The sequence below is a fragment of the Adiantum capillus-veneris genome, chromosome 21 (genome assembly GCF_014529385.1).
Source record: "Adiantum capillus-veneris isolate H3 chromosome 21, ASM1452938v2, whole genome shotgun sequence".
Taxonomy (NCBI): domain Eukaryota; kingdom Viridiplantae; phylum Streptophyta; class Polypodiopsida; order Polypodiales; family Pteridaceae; genus Adiantum; species Adiantum capillus-veneris.
This window is the reverse complement of record NC_140951.1, coordinates 78259370-78272924: the sequence shown is the minus strand read 5'-3', so window position 1 is coordinate 78272924 and position 13555 is coordinate 78259370. Positions and strand designations below refer to the sequence as shown.

At 40.6% G+C, this 13555-nt stretch overlaps 1 protein-coding gene across 2 annotated transcripts; it reads left to right on the top strand.

Annotated features, from left to right (window-relative positions):
- The first annotated feature begins 10953 nt into the window (after positions 1-10953).
- Positions 10954-12907, top strand: HB1 (hemoglobin 1). Of its 2 annotated transcripts, none has more exons than XM_086493828.1 (5): positions 10954-11132; positions 11417-11696; positions 12206-12320; positions 12416-12532; positions 12620-12907. In XM_086493828.1, the coding sequence occupies exons 1-5, from the start codon at positions 11096-11098 to the stop codon at positions 12764-12766; spliced, it is 696 nt and encodes a 231-aa protein (XP_086349954.1). In that variant the 5' UTR covers positions 10954-11095; the 3' UTR covers positions 12767-12907. The 2 variants fall into 2 exon arrangements, with proteins under 2 accessions (XP_086349954.1, XP_086349955.1); XM_086493829.1 differs by lacking the exon at positions 10954-11132 and adding an exon at positions 11160-11264.
- Positions 12908-13555: the final 648 nt, after the last annotated feature.

Here is a 13555-nt window from a genome sequence, read left to right as displayed (position 1 = left end):
AAATTAGGTCAAAGACATCATACGCGTATGATGTCTTTTTCATCAATTTGGGTCCAAACTTGATATTTATGCTTTCAACAGTGATTGTAACAATCTTGTCAGGTCAGATTTCAAAAATAAGCAGTGGAAGTGCCAAAAGACATTATACGCGTATGATGTCTTTTTTTCCAGATTTTGACTATTTTTGGTTTTAAGCCTTCTCCAATGTTTATAATTGAGTTTCAAGTGTTTTTGTCCGGTTTGAATGTAAAAACAAGATTTGAATCCAAAATTTCCTATTCTTTGCGTTTCTTGGACTCCAACTTGTCTTTTTGGGTTCTTGGAGTGTTAATGCTCTTGTGTTAATTTGATCTAAGGGTAAAACCCCCCTTCTAAACACTCTGGCAATGTCAAATTTTCAATTTTAGTCTCTGTTTAGGTCTTAAGACATCATACGCGTATGATGTCTAAAGTTACAGATTTCCAGTTTTTCAGCACAGAACTCTTCCAATAGCTCTTTTAAGTGCTCAGCAACAATCAGTTACACAGAAAATTTTTCTGAACTTGTGTATTGCATATTTCACTACCAAACCAACTTTTTCAGTGATCTAACATGCAATCAAACACATCAAGCAAATAGAACACCAATTGATAGCTCTAGATCAGGATCAAATCAGGCCCTACCTAAGCTACTTCTAATCATAAAATGGATTTTTTGCAATTGAAAATATAAAGAGATTTACTACCACACAAGGAGTAGCAAATGCTTTTTATGTCAACAACCACTTAAACACCATAAAAAACAATCTAATCTAAGCTAAACTAAAAATACTGTCAACACGGAAGACCCAGGAATACCCCACTTCCTAGTATCTCTCGAGACCTTCGGAGTCCACCACTCCTAGATCTTTTCTAACTAAAGTATACAAAGTAGTTTATACGACTCACCTCGTAGGATTAGTCTAAGGTCACCTACTTAGGGCTCTCGTCCCCGGCAGCGGCGCCAAATGTTAAGGCGGTTACGCCGCTAGCGGAAGCTAAATAGCGAGAACTCAACCAACAACAGAATTTGTCAGACGAGGACGAAGCTTGACCCGTAGGCGCATGGAAACAACTAGGTGGGTGTCAAATCACCTACTCGACCTTCTAATGACAATCACTACTAAGGAAATCAAATCTAAGTTCTAAAACACGCAAGTGACTGAAATCCGTACTACGAACGAATGCTATACGAAACAGGATCTAGAATCATCGAATCGATCTCAAACTCAAGGGGAAGTCTATGCACTAGGTAAGAACAACACCCTAAAGACTTGAACAGCAAAATCAACCTATAACCACTCCGTGCGGTAAACGCGTATGAAGACAGGCCGAAAAATACAGGTGACCAAAACTTGACCCCGATGGTACTAATGTGTAGCTCTACTCGTTGTGGTTCTATAGATATGCTGCACGCTCTATTCCGACACACGAGTTGGAAGAAAACTCACACCGAAGCTCATAGGAACTTACCACACGTAGAAGCCGATAGCGCGCACTCTTGGTATCTGTGCGTAGCTCTCACCGTTGCTAACACAATGGCGGTGTCGCTTCTCCAATGGCAGCCCCGTAGCTCGCGTAGCAAGGAGATAAGACTCTCTCTCTCTCTCTCTCTCTCTCTCAGACACAGTCACGGCGCTCAAAAACTCACTTTGATTAATAATTGAATCCTCTTTTAGGTTACAAAACTTTGGCTTATATACCTCAGCCTTGGAGGTGAAAACATCTCTAATTATTTACATCAGCAGGTGAAATTACGTCGGGATTACAAGCTGGAAACTCAATTGAGTCCCGTTACTTAATGAATGGCTCAAATCAAAATTAATGTCGGAAAGACATTTATTACAATCAATGGTTACAAAATGATGGGTGTGAACAAAAATGCGGGTGTGATCCTCTGCTGGCTCAACACCGGGCTTGTCGGACCAATAGGAAAAGGATAAGAGTGATCGCCGATGAGAGGCGCACTCTAACTGGGACATTCAAGGGATTAGTTGGCTAAGCATGGGCGCCCAAGTGTGAATGGGGTGAGCTCATATAAAAGCCAACGAAACCTAAAATTCACTCATTCTCTCATTTGTGCAATAGAAGAGTGCTCTTGCTCCATCTCCATCTCCATCTTCTTCTTCTTCACCTCCTTGTGTGTGTGTGTGTGTGTGTGTGTGTGTGTGTGTGTGAGAGAGAGAGAGAGAGAGAGAGAGAGCGATCGAGCATTGCGGCGGCACGACGGTGGTGAAGCAGTTGAGCGCGACGTAGCGGCGTCTCCTTCTTCTTCGCGGCGAGGAATCCTCCACGGCAGGAGCATAGAGCGGTGAGTGACACACCATTGCCCTCTTTTGAGCTTACTAGTTAAGCTAGTTGTGTGCTTGGAGCCGTCTATGGCTCGCACACAGTGTTAGGCAAGGCCCTTGCTTCGACAGTGCGGCAAGGAGCGCACAATGATATTCACATGACACCAAAGAGAGAAAATGTTATAAATGATGTGTTTTATCTCTTATGTAAAGGGTTCGGCTGATTCATAACGGTTTGTGAGTTATGACCAAAACAGTGTTCTTGTCGTTTCTATGATGTGCTTTGTATGCATGCATGTGATTATAAACACATTGTGTGCATAAATCAGCATCTTAAACATGATAAAATAATCATGGAGAAAGTTCATATGTACTCGGAAAATCCATACATGCACTCGTATATGAACAAACAATCACCGAGAGGGTGACTACTCAGAAAAATGACATAGAGAAAGAGATGATGATGGATATGGAGTTTAGAGCTTCTCACCGTGCTTTAGAATCGATTAGGGGCTGTCAAAAGTATTCTTGCTTTGCCGCAAGAGAGCTATGATGAGAGCTATGTAGAGGTGTTCACCACAAGAGCTTCCGGAGAGTGTGTACACCGTGAAACGAGAGAGGAGATAGTAAGCAAGTAGAGAGAGAGTATCCTTCTTCTTCTTCTTCTTCTTCTTCTTCCCGTATACGAGAGAGAAGAGCTTATGGAGATGGTGACGAAGAGCTTGCACCACTCCGTATAATAGATACGTATAGCCTTGCAGTAGTAGACGCAACAGACGACACTAAAAACTGAGCATTGCAGGTGAATTTATAGGCACTGTGCAAAACCGGAGTGAGCCCCAAGCCAAAATCTAGCGCTATTTTTTGAGCCAAGAATAGCTGCAAGCTTTTGGAAACTTTGCTAAAAACATGCCTTGGCTTTTGGTGGTCAACTCTTCCACTTACCATCCAATTTTTACGGTAAAATTGATCAATTGGGCAGTATCTAGCCAACTAATGGAGCCTCGGCTAGACTATGCCTCACCGTGATGTCCCGACGTAATTATGACTTTCTTGTACTACCCCGGCGTATATACGGTATTGCTTTTTATAAAAATAATTTCCGTAAAAATCTCGTTTAGTCCCATTTTTCCTCCGGGTGATCAATTTTAAATCCGACGGACGCTAAAATTAATATTTTTATGCTTAGGTCATCCTAAAAAGCATGTTGCTTTTCAAAAACATGGAAAAGCACGAAAAGCTAAAAATAGTGTAAAAAGGAAAAAAAATCTAAAATTGAACCACGGTTCCCCTTGTCCACTGGAATAAGAAAGCGGGCCCGCTTTTCACTAAAAAGCACTAAAAATCATGAAAAGCTAAAAATAGTATGAAAAGCACTCAAAAAGCATATTTTTACAAAATTGAACCATAGCTTCTCCGGAACACGTAGATTAAGGATACGACCCTTTTTTTACAAAAAAACACCTAAAGGTATAAAAAGCATGAAAAGGCTAAAAATAGCAGATTTTTTCAAAACTAAACCAAACGTTTGTCTGACCTACCGGAACATGAAAACGACCTTGCTTTTTACTTTAGAACCTTACAATGCTGTCAATCAAGCATCTTGAATCAAAATTTGACAAAATAGATATTCAAAGCTAATTTTCTTCTTTTAAAAGAGACCTAAAAATTGGGGATCTTACAAGGTGCACACACATGACAACCCTGTTGACCTTCTCACGAAGGGTTTACCTCTCGAGTGTTTTTCATATTGTCATGACTTAATGGGCAGTGGGTAGAGACATCATACTCTGTTGGGGTGTAAAGCCCAATGTGTTGCGCCTAAGTGTTGGGTGCTCAGAGACTATCGGGAACTAACATTGACCATTCATTCTACATAAAAGAATAGGGACTCATAACCCTAACACTATTGTGTCTGGATTCCACCCAAAACCTGTGTCTCCTCTCTTCTTCTCTCTTATTCATTGCTGCACACACACACACACACACACACACATGCTCTCGCACGGGCACTTCAACTGGTATCAGAGCTCAGGGATTGAGAGCACCATTAGAGCCCAGCGGGGAGGCAAGCGAAGAAGTAGCAAAAACTGTAGCACATTTTTGTAGATCTGTTTTGTCCTACCAAAATGTCTTCATTCAAGCCGATTCTCGCACGTCCTCACCAGTTTTTTGTCCTCTTCAACTTTACAGAACAAAGTTTTCTCAAAATATTCACCAATTTTGAGATACGTCACTCAGACTGCCTGTAGGTCGTGAAGTAGAAGCTGCAAATTTTTATAGATCTATTTTGACCTGTAAAAACAACTTATTTCATGTCCATTCCCGCGGTCCTCATCCGTTTGTGCATGGTCTGCAACTTTGCAGAAGGAAGTTCTACAAATTTTGCACAGTTTGAGAGATATTCATTTCAGATAGCAGGGTGGTCTACCTTCGTCGGTTCTTCTGTGTACAGGTTTTCGTTGTAGACTCTTTCTGCAAAATAAGGTCTTGAGGGTCTGTTAAATCAGACAAACCGCCACTGATTACAAAAAAGGGTTTTTGTGGTTGATTTAAGATCTTATGCGGTTTATGTATGTGATATTGGAAATATGCAAAGCCTATTGTTGAGGGTCGTTGTAAGGTTTTATTGAGCTGGGGGATTCTCAAATGTGGAGATCCTTTTGGTGATACAGGTTTTGAAGCGATCCCTCGACATCCCCATAGTTTCGGCATCGACATAGGATGCATGTTTATGTGGTTAATGCAGTATTGGTGTGCATCTGCTGAGCCGCCATTGTTGGCATTGCTGTCATCTTTATTTGCATTCGTTTGACAGTGTTCAATTGGTTAGAGACACTCTTCTAGAGTTGGAGACATTGACAGTGACAGTTCTTTGAGATTCTATCTTGCCAGTTTAGTCCCTTTGATCAGCGTTTCAGTCATTGTACACATTTGTTTTAGGTTCAGAAGTCAGTTTTGCAAGGGAGACTTTGCCGAAATTTTTCAAGTTTTCTATCATCTTCTTTAGTGCAGTGGATCTATTACTTTTGTTCCTTGTTGAGTGATGGATTCATCATCTGAGAACTCTTTGTTCAACATTGAGAAGTTAGATGGCACTAACTTCCCATTTTGGAAGGAACAAATTTACAATGTCTTAGTACAAAAGAAGTAGATCCGGCCGATAAAGATGAAAGGGATAAAGCCTGAGGATATGGATGAGTATGATTGGCAGGAGTTGGATGAGCTTGCCAGGTCCACCATCATGCTAACTTTGTCAAAGAATCTGTACTTCAATGTGAACATGGAAAAGACTAGTTATGAGTTGTGAAAGAAGTTATGTGACATGTATGAGAAGCAAAGTGCAGCATCACAGGTTTATTGGCTGAAAAAGTTAGTTGATTTGAAGATGGATGAGGGCACACCCATGTGCAACCATCTCAATGAGTTCAACACAATTTTTAGTCAGCTTTCTGTGCAGGGAGTCAATTTCGACAATTCAGTCAAAGTAATGTTCTTTCTAGTTACATTGCCAGAAATTTGGGATACTTTTCGCACAGCCATAAGTAACTCAGCACCTCTTGATGGTTTAACATGTGCTGATGTTGAGGGCAGTTTGCTTACCGAAGAGGTTAGCAGGAAGAATCTTGATACTTCTCGTGATACTAGCAATGCTCTCATTGTTCGTGGTCGATCACAAGAAAGGGACAAGCAGAATCAGAGAGGAAAATCTTGTAGCAAATCACGTGGCCGAAAGGCATTGAGTGCTATCATTGTCACAAAAAATGTCATATGAAGAAAGAATGTCGAAAGTGAAAACAAAAGAAAGGTAAAGATAAGAAGTCGGAATAAGGCAAGACTAAGGAAAGCAGTATAAAGATTGAAGAGATCAACAATGTTTTTGTTGAAGATTCTGATGGAGACATTTATCTCACATTTGCCATGGATTCAGCATTTTTGGTTGCCACTGATGACTATGCTTTACAGGATTGGGTTATTGATCAGGTGCATCGTTTCATGTGACTTCTCAAAGAGAGTGGTTCAGTGCATATGATGCAGCCCGTAAAGGTCGTGTTCGTCTTGGCAATGATTTTGCTTGCGACATAGTTGGTGTTGGAAATGTGCAGCTGACATTTCATAATGGTTCTTCATTCATGCTCAAGAATGTGAGACATGTGCCGAAGCTTACCAAAAGCTTGATTAGTACAAGACAATTGGATGACGCAAGATATTGTGCACATTTGGTGATAGTTTGTGGAAGATCACCAAAGGTTCTTTAGTGGTAGCACATGGTTCAAAGTCTGGGACTTTGTACATGCTATATGTATCCAATGTTAAAAACCATGTAATTTGTGTAACAGAGCAGCCCAATGTTTCTTTGTGGCATTGCCAGTTAGGACATATGTCTCAAAAGGGAATGAAAATCTTGTCTCGTTTTGATTATGTGCCTGGCTTCAATTTCTTAGACTTTTCAGTCTATGAGCATTGTCTTTATGGTAAACAAACACAGTCACCACACAAAAGGGGAAGCACTCGAAAAAGTGATCCATTAGAGTTAGTGCATAGTGATGTGTGTGGACATATGCCTAACGTATGCATGGGAGGTTCATTGTACTTTGTTACATTCATTGATGACTTCTCAAGGAAAGTGTGGGTATATCCTCTCAGGAAGAAGGATGAAGTTCTTTCAAAATTTCAGAATTTTGTGGCATTAGTGGAGAATCAGTCTGGCAAGAAAGTCAAGTGCTTAAGGTCAGACAATGGTGATGACTATGTCACTAAATCCTTTTAGAATTTTTGTGATTCCAAAGGCATCAAAAGAGAGTTGACTGCTCCATATAACCCGCCACAAAATGGTGTTGCTGAGAGGATGAACCGTACCATACAAGAGAAGTTACGTAGCATGTTGTCTAATGCGGAGGTACTTAATGGATTTTGGGCGGAAGTGTTAGCAACTATTGTCCATCTTATTAATAGATCTCCTAACAAGGCCTTAGATGAGAAGGTACCTGAAGAGCTTTGGTCTGGGAAGCCACCTTCTTACAAGCATCTTAGAGTCTTTGGCTGTGAAGTGTATTGTCATGTTCCGAAGCAAGTTGGATCCTAAGTCAAAGAAATGTATATTTCTTGGTTATGGCAATCCTGACGAGATGGGCTTTTGGTTATGGGATCCTGAAGCTAAAAAGATAGATCGCAGTAATGACGTATACTTCAATGAAGAAAAAATGCATAAGAATCATGTGCATATAGTGGAGGTCACGAGAGTTACCTTCCAAAAAGATGGAATTGTCCACAATAGGGATGAAGTGCCTAATGTCAAACAACAAGAATAGAATCCTCCTGTAGTACAAGATGTTGCTGAGGGACAACCGGCTCAAGCAGTTATTAGAAGGTCTACAAGAGTTTCAAGGCCTCCTAATAGATTTACTCCCTCATTGGACTACATTATGTTGACAGATTGCGGAGAGCCTTCCTGCTATAAGGAAGCCATGTCAATGGATGACAAGGCGAAGTGGGAGAAAGCTACACAATTAGAAATGGACTCGTTGCATAAGAATCAAACTTGGAAGTTGGTTCAATTGCCTAAAGGTAAAAAAGCGTTGCCATGCAAATGGGTGTATAAGTGAAAAATTACACCTTATGATAGTAAACCCAAGTACAAGGCACGACTTGTTGTTAAAGGATTTTTAAGCAGCAGAGCAGGGTATTGACTTTGATGAGATCTTTTCTCCGGTTGTCAAGATGACTACTCTGCGGTGTGTACTTGCGTTGGTTGCTAAAGATGACATGGAACTTGACCAGATGGATATCAAGACGGAATTCTTGCATGGTGATCTTCAAGAAGAAGTTTATATGCAGCAGCCAGAAGGTTTTGTTGAGAATTTGATGTATGCTATGATTGCTACACGTCCTGATATTGCTTTTGTAGTGGGAGTTGTTAGCAGATATATGTCAAATCCAGGCAAGAAACATTGGGAGGCAATGAAAGGGGTTATGCGATATTTGAATGGTACAAAAGACATGTGCATTTGCTTTGGAAGAAAGGAAGCATGTGTAATGGGTTATACGGATGCAGATTATGCAGGAGACTTGGACAAGAGAAGGTCCACTTCAAGCTATGTTTTTGAATTCACTAGAGGTGCAGTTTCATGGAGATCTTGTTTGCAAGATTGTGTTACCTTGTCTACTACAGAGGCTGAATATGTTGCAGATTCAGAAGCTTGCAAGGAATCTATATGGCTTGGTCGGCTAGTGGGAGACTTGGGAATCAATGTTGAGATGCCTGTGTTACATTGTGATAGCCAAAGTGCTATACAATTCGTAAAGAATCCAGTGTTTCATGCAAAGACAAAGCATGTGGATGTGAAGTATCACTTCATTCGTGAGGTACTTGAGGACAAGCGATTGCAGCTTGCCAAGATTCACACACTGAGAATCCTGCCGATTTGCTGGTTTGCACATTGTCGGGCACTCATGGGCATTGGGTAGATGATCATGGTCATTGTCTACCTGTATTATATGTATATATACATTGTCACCCCAGCTTAAAGACACATTGTCCTTTAAGTGGGAGATTGTTGCGGTGGTAAAGCCCAATGTGCCGCGCCTAAGTGTTGGGCGGTCGGAAACTACCGGGAACTAACACTGACCATTCATTCTACATAAAAGAATAAGGACTCATAACCCTAACACTATTGTGTTTGGAGTCCACCCAAAACCTGTGTCTCCTCTCTTCTTCTCTCTTCTCCATTGCTGCACACACACACGCTCTCGCACGCGCACCTCGTACTCTACTTACCCCTTTCTCTACTTATTGACAAATTGGCCTTTGTGGAAGGTTGTTAGGGATAAAGGCCATTAGGCCAATATCATCACAGACTAACTGGTCACTAACCCTAATTTCATTCTTTCTTATTGATCATATAAAACAATAAGGAGTTCACACATAGTGTGAGAAGTAACTCCACCAAAACATCTCTCTCTCTCTCTTCCCCCCCCCCCCCCCCCCCCCAATCTCTCAGTCCTTGCACCCCTTCTGCGTTGCACACTCATCAACATTTTATTTATTCCAAGTTTGTTAGTCTATTAGATTTATTTATTCTTCTTTTGGAAATAAGAAATCGGGGAACCTTGTTTCTTTTACATCTTTACAAACCAATTAAAAAAATATTGGACTTGCCATATTCAAGAGGAGCATCGGACTCTTGTGTGCTGTGTGTGTGTGTGTGTGTGTGTGTGTGTGTGTGTGTGTGTGTGTGTGTGTGTGTGTGTGAGTGATGTTTTTAGACTTATACTTATACACAAAAGAACATAACAGTCCAAAAGACAGCTGGCTTTAAACAAAGGACAATGATTAGCAAAAAAAAACTCGGTCTTTGATTCATTTTTGTACATTACAGTGAGAAATCGGTATCATTCTAATGTTTTGTACAGAAGATAGTCAAGAACGACTTATTCTGAAGTGAAAGAGGCCAAGTTCGACAGGTGATGGACAACAACTTATCCAAAAAGATCCTAAGTAAAGATAGAGTCCTCACCTGTATCCATATAAACAAGAAAATATATGCATTAGCTTTGAATACATATTACATGTGTCAACAAGCCTATCAGTTGTGTCCTACTTAAATCTTTTTAACTTATACCTACCATCCATGTAATGTCAAATATCAGCAAGTGTCCATTCTCAGAACAGTGAGCCACAGATAAAATTGACGTGTGTGTGTGTGTGTGTGTGTGTGTGTGTGTGTTTTGAGAGAGAGATATACATATATTAATTACGTTGCACATTAATTATATATTTTGGTGTTTTGTTGAAAATAATATAAAAATCATGCCATCTCAATTGTAATTAACTTGTCAGGAACATGAGATGGCTTTAGAATCAAGCCAAAAATGGCATAGTTAAAGCATGACAACTATGTCAACAAACCATAGGGGGGACTTAGTTATCCAACAAGCAACTCTAATATCTATTGTTCGTGAAAAACTCGTTATCCTAACAAGGCACAATCCCTTTCTATGCTTTCTCAATAGGAAAATTTTAAGAGAATTGAAGGAGTTTTCACATTCTTAGATTATTTTCCTAAAATTTTAGGTTAGGTAGTTCCTTTTCTTCTTGTTGCTAGTTGGTATTATCTGTTTTTGAAAAGTTAGTTAATAATATTAGAAAGGAACAAAAATTTAAATGTTGGCATTATTGAATTTTTAAGCGGTACGAGTGTAAGCTAAGATGCATTGTTTGTGAAATATTACAAATAACTAACTTGTAGTGCTTCAAAAAAAAAAAAAAAGGTTTAGTGTAATCTCACCTACAAAATTTGAGATTACCTCTAAATTTTAAATTTGAACATACATAAGCAAGAGAAATGTAGTGTAAAACCCATTAATTATATTCAATCAACCTCTAAAATATATTACATGTAGGTTTTCCAGGTGTTTGGAAAATAGTTTTTTCTTTTTGTCGAGCATGGTAACTAAGCCTAGCGTGTGGCGGGGGCAAGTTGGAGCGACGCAATGGGCATCTCCTCTTGATGGAAAGATACATTAAATAGTTGATGGGGTATGCAATGTATGATGTAAGAGTGGTGACGTTTCATGAATTGAATCTAGGCATTAGAAAGGTGCAAAATGGGTATTGGAGAAAGAAAGTTTGTGTATGGTTTGTAGAGTTAGGATTGATTCCATTGACCTTTCGTCTTTTCCTATGGGCTGCTCTCTATTCTACTGAGCTCCTTCTTCAAAGCAGACAAATCTCTCGCCATCGTCATTTTCCACCTTGTTGAGAGACTACCTTCTTTACCGCCATCATGCAAGCCATCAACACAGTTCAACCTCCAGTACCGAGTAAGTATGCTCTCAACTCTACTGCTAATCGTGATTAGTGCCATATTCATAGGGTAGTCAGTGGTTAACCCGGGTGATTAGCGGAGTATTATGCAGTGATTAGTCAGGGTGATTAGCGTACAATTATGCAGTGTAGCGCCTTTTTCCTTGTTCATTGCTCAAATCGTGTGTGTGTGTGTGTGTGTGTGAGAGAGAGAGAGAGAGAGAGAGAGAGAGAGAGAGAGAGAGAGAGAGAGAGAGAGAGAGAGTGCGCCCACCTGCTTATTTTACCAAGACTTTTGCAGATAACTTGTATTCAAGCCATGGGAAAGCACTGAATGGCGGTGCAGAAAGGTTTGTACCCTGCATCGATTTGAGGTGGTCAGCAAGATGTGATCAGGGGATGGGCAGATTTAAATCCAGCATCATGACCAGACAGGTTCTATCGCATGTGGTGCGCAAGCATTTACGCACAGCAGTGCATGTGAGAGCGGCATTCACCAGCAAGCAAGAGGCCTTGGTGAAGGATACATGGGCTATTCTCAAGAAGGACGCCGCACACCATGGCATGGCCCTTTTCTTGACGTAAGTTCTTTTTCCACAGTGCTCAAGATTACTTCCGTGCGGATACAATGGAATGTCCTTGCACACACATACATGGTTATGCCTGGTTATTTGAAAACTGTGAAAAATTAAAGATGTGGTTGCTTTTGCATAGTTCAAATCTGCTTCGATTTGGATGCGCAGAGTTGCACACATGCATGCTTCTACCTAGTTGCTCTCAGAAGAAAATGCAGTGATGCATATGTTTGGGTGCATGCAAGAGTGCATCTTGCATGTATAAGCACACATGTCCAAACATATTGAAGAATTTTTCTCATGTACGAAAAGGGAGCCTTTTTCAATGTTTTTCATACAATGCATAACATCATGAGCTTCTGCTCGGGAGGCACCGCATACCTAGCTAGGTACGATTGGGGACAGGGGACCGCCGTGCCTCCCTCACAGAAGCTCATAATGTTGAGTTTAGTCATAATGTGGGAATTATTTTGAGAATCTGTCCAAAACTTCTTGTGCTTGTTTTGGTTTTTCAGGGTCTTTGAAATAGCACCTGCTGCTAAGAAGCTCTTTTCATTCTTGAAGGACAGTGATGTGCCCCTCGCGAAGAACGCAAAGCTCAAGAAGCATGCATTGCAAGTTTTCGTCATTGTGAGTCTCTCTCACTCTACACACACACACACACACACACACACACACACACACATAGAATGCTTGTATAAGTCCTGGTTTATATCCTTTTCCAGATCTGTGAAGCTGCCTCCTCTTTGAGCCAAAAAGGGCAAGTGTTAACTCCGGGATCCACCATGAAAGACATGGCACATGCGCATGTAATCTCCGGTGTAGTCGATGAGCACTATGATGTGAGTTCAAATTCCTTGCTACCTTGTAGTATTATTTTGCTACAAGAATTTAATTCCCTCCATTTTCATCTTGTTTTTTGAGTGTAGGTTGTAAGGTACAGCTTGTTGAAAACGGTGCAAGCTGGCATCCCTCCAGAGATGTGGAACGAGGAGGTGAAGAATGCGTGGGGCGATGCATACGATGAGCTTGTGCTAGCTATCAAAGCCCAAGAGGAGTATGCTGTTCCAGCCTAGAACATGCTGCAAAATGCAACTCTAGAAAAGCAACCTATAATAAAATGATAGTAACGAGAGCCGCCTGCGCTTGCATTGATTCAAACACTCCATATTGCAGACTGAACACACACTATTAATATACAATAACATTTTTGTCTCCTTGAAGGTCCATATACACCTTAAATCATAAGATTTCCTACATTATTAGCACACACAAGGAACAGTTTGTGCATTGTGTTACTCACTCTCCTTCACATGTTCTCTCTTTCTTATGAGTCTTTTCAAATGCTTTTTAGATCATCGGCGGATGCATCAAAGAGTGCAAATTGTAACGTATGCTCTCTTGAAGAAGCTTTGCTTGGTTTTGAAATGTTTAGTCACTCCCACTTTCCCATTGAATTTGGCTCTAGGATGATCAGAACCCCAAATGAAAATTTCTTGGCCATTGCACTACCTTGAGTGAGTCTTGCAATAGCTTGTAGTGCTTCTCTTTTTGCTGCTCAAATTGCAATGCACACATTGTTAGCGGTAGGGTGGATTAGAGAGAGTAGCATTCATTGTGTGTGCATGTATGTTTGATGTGTGTAATCAAGGAAGGGGGGAGACGAGGGTTTCCTTTTAAACACAGACACATGGTTCTCACCTCTTGTTTACACACTCTCCATGCTTCCATAATAGTTCATACATGCACTCACATGATGCTTGTGCTCTCTAAGCTAGAGTATGCTCATGCAAATAGTAGATAGGTGGTTCGGCATATCCCGCATTCAGTGCATTCTAAGACTTAAGATTCCAATGCTCGTTGCT

What these genes read in the sequence shown, in the direction of transcription:
- HB1 (XM_086493828.1), top strand. Translation starts at nt 11,096, where the DNA reads ATGCAAGCCATCAACACAGTTCAACCTCCAGTACCGA. An exon ending in AGTTCAACCTCCAGTACCGA is followed by an intron (nt 11,133 to 11,416) that starts GTAAGTATGCTC and finishes AGACTTTTGCAG; the next exon opens with ATAACTTGTATTCAAGCCAT. An exon ending in GGCATGGCCCTTTTCTTGAC is followed by an intron (nt 11,697 to 12,205) that starts GTAAGTTCTTTT and finishes TTGGTTTTTCAG; the next exon opens with GGTCTTTGAAATAGCACCTG.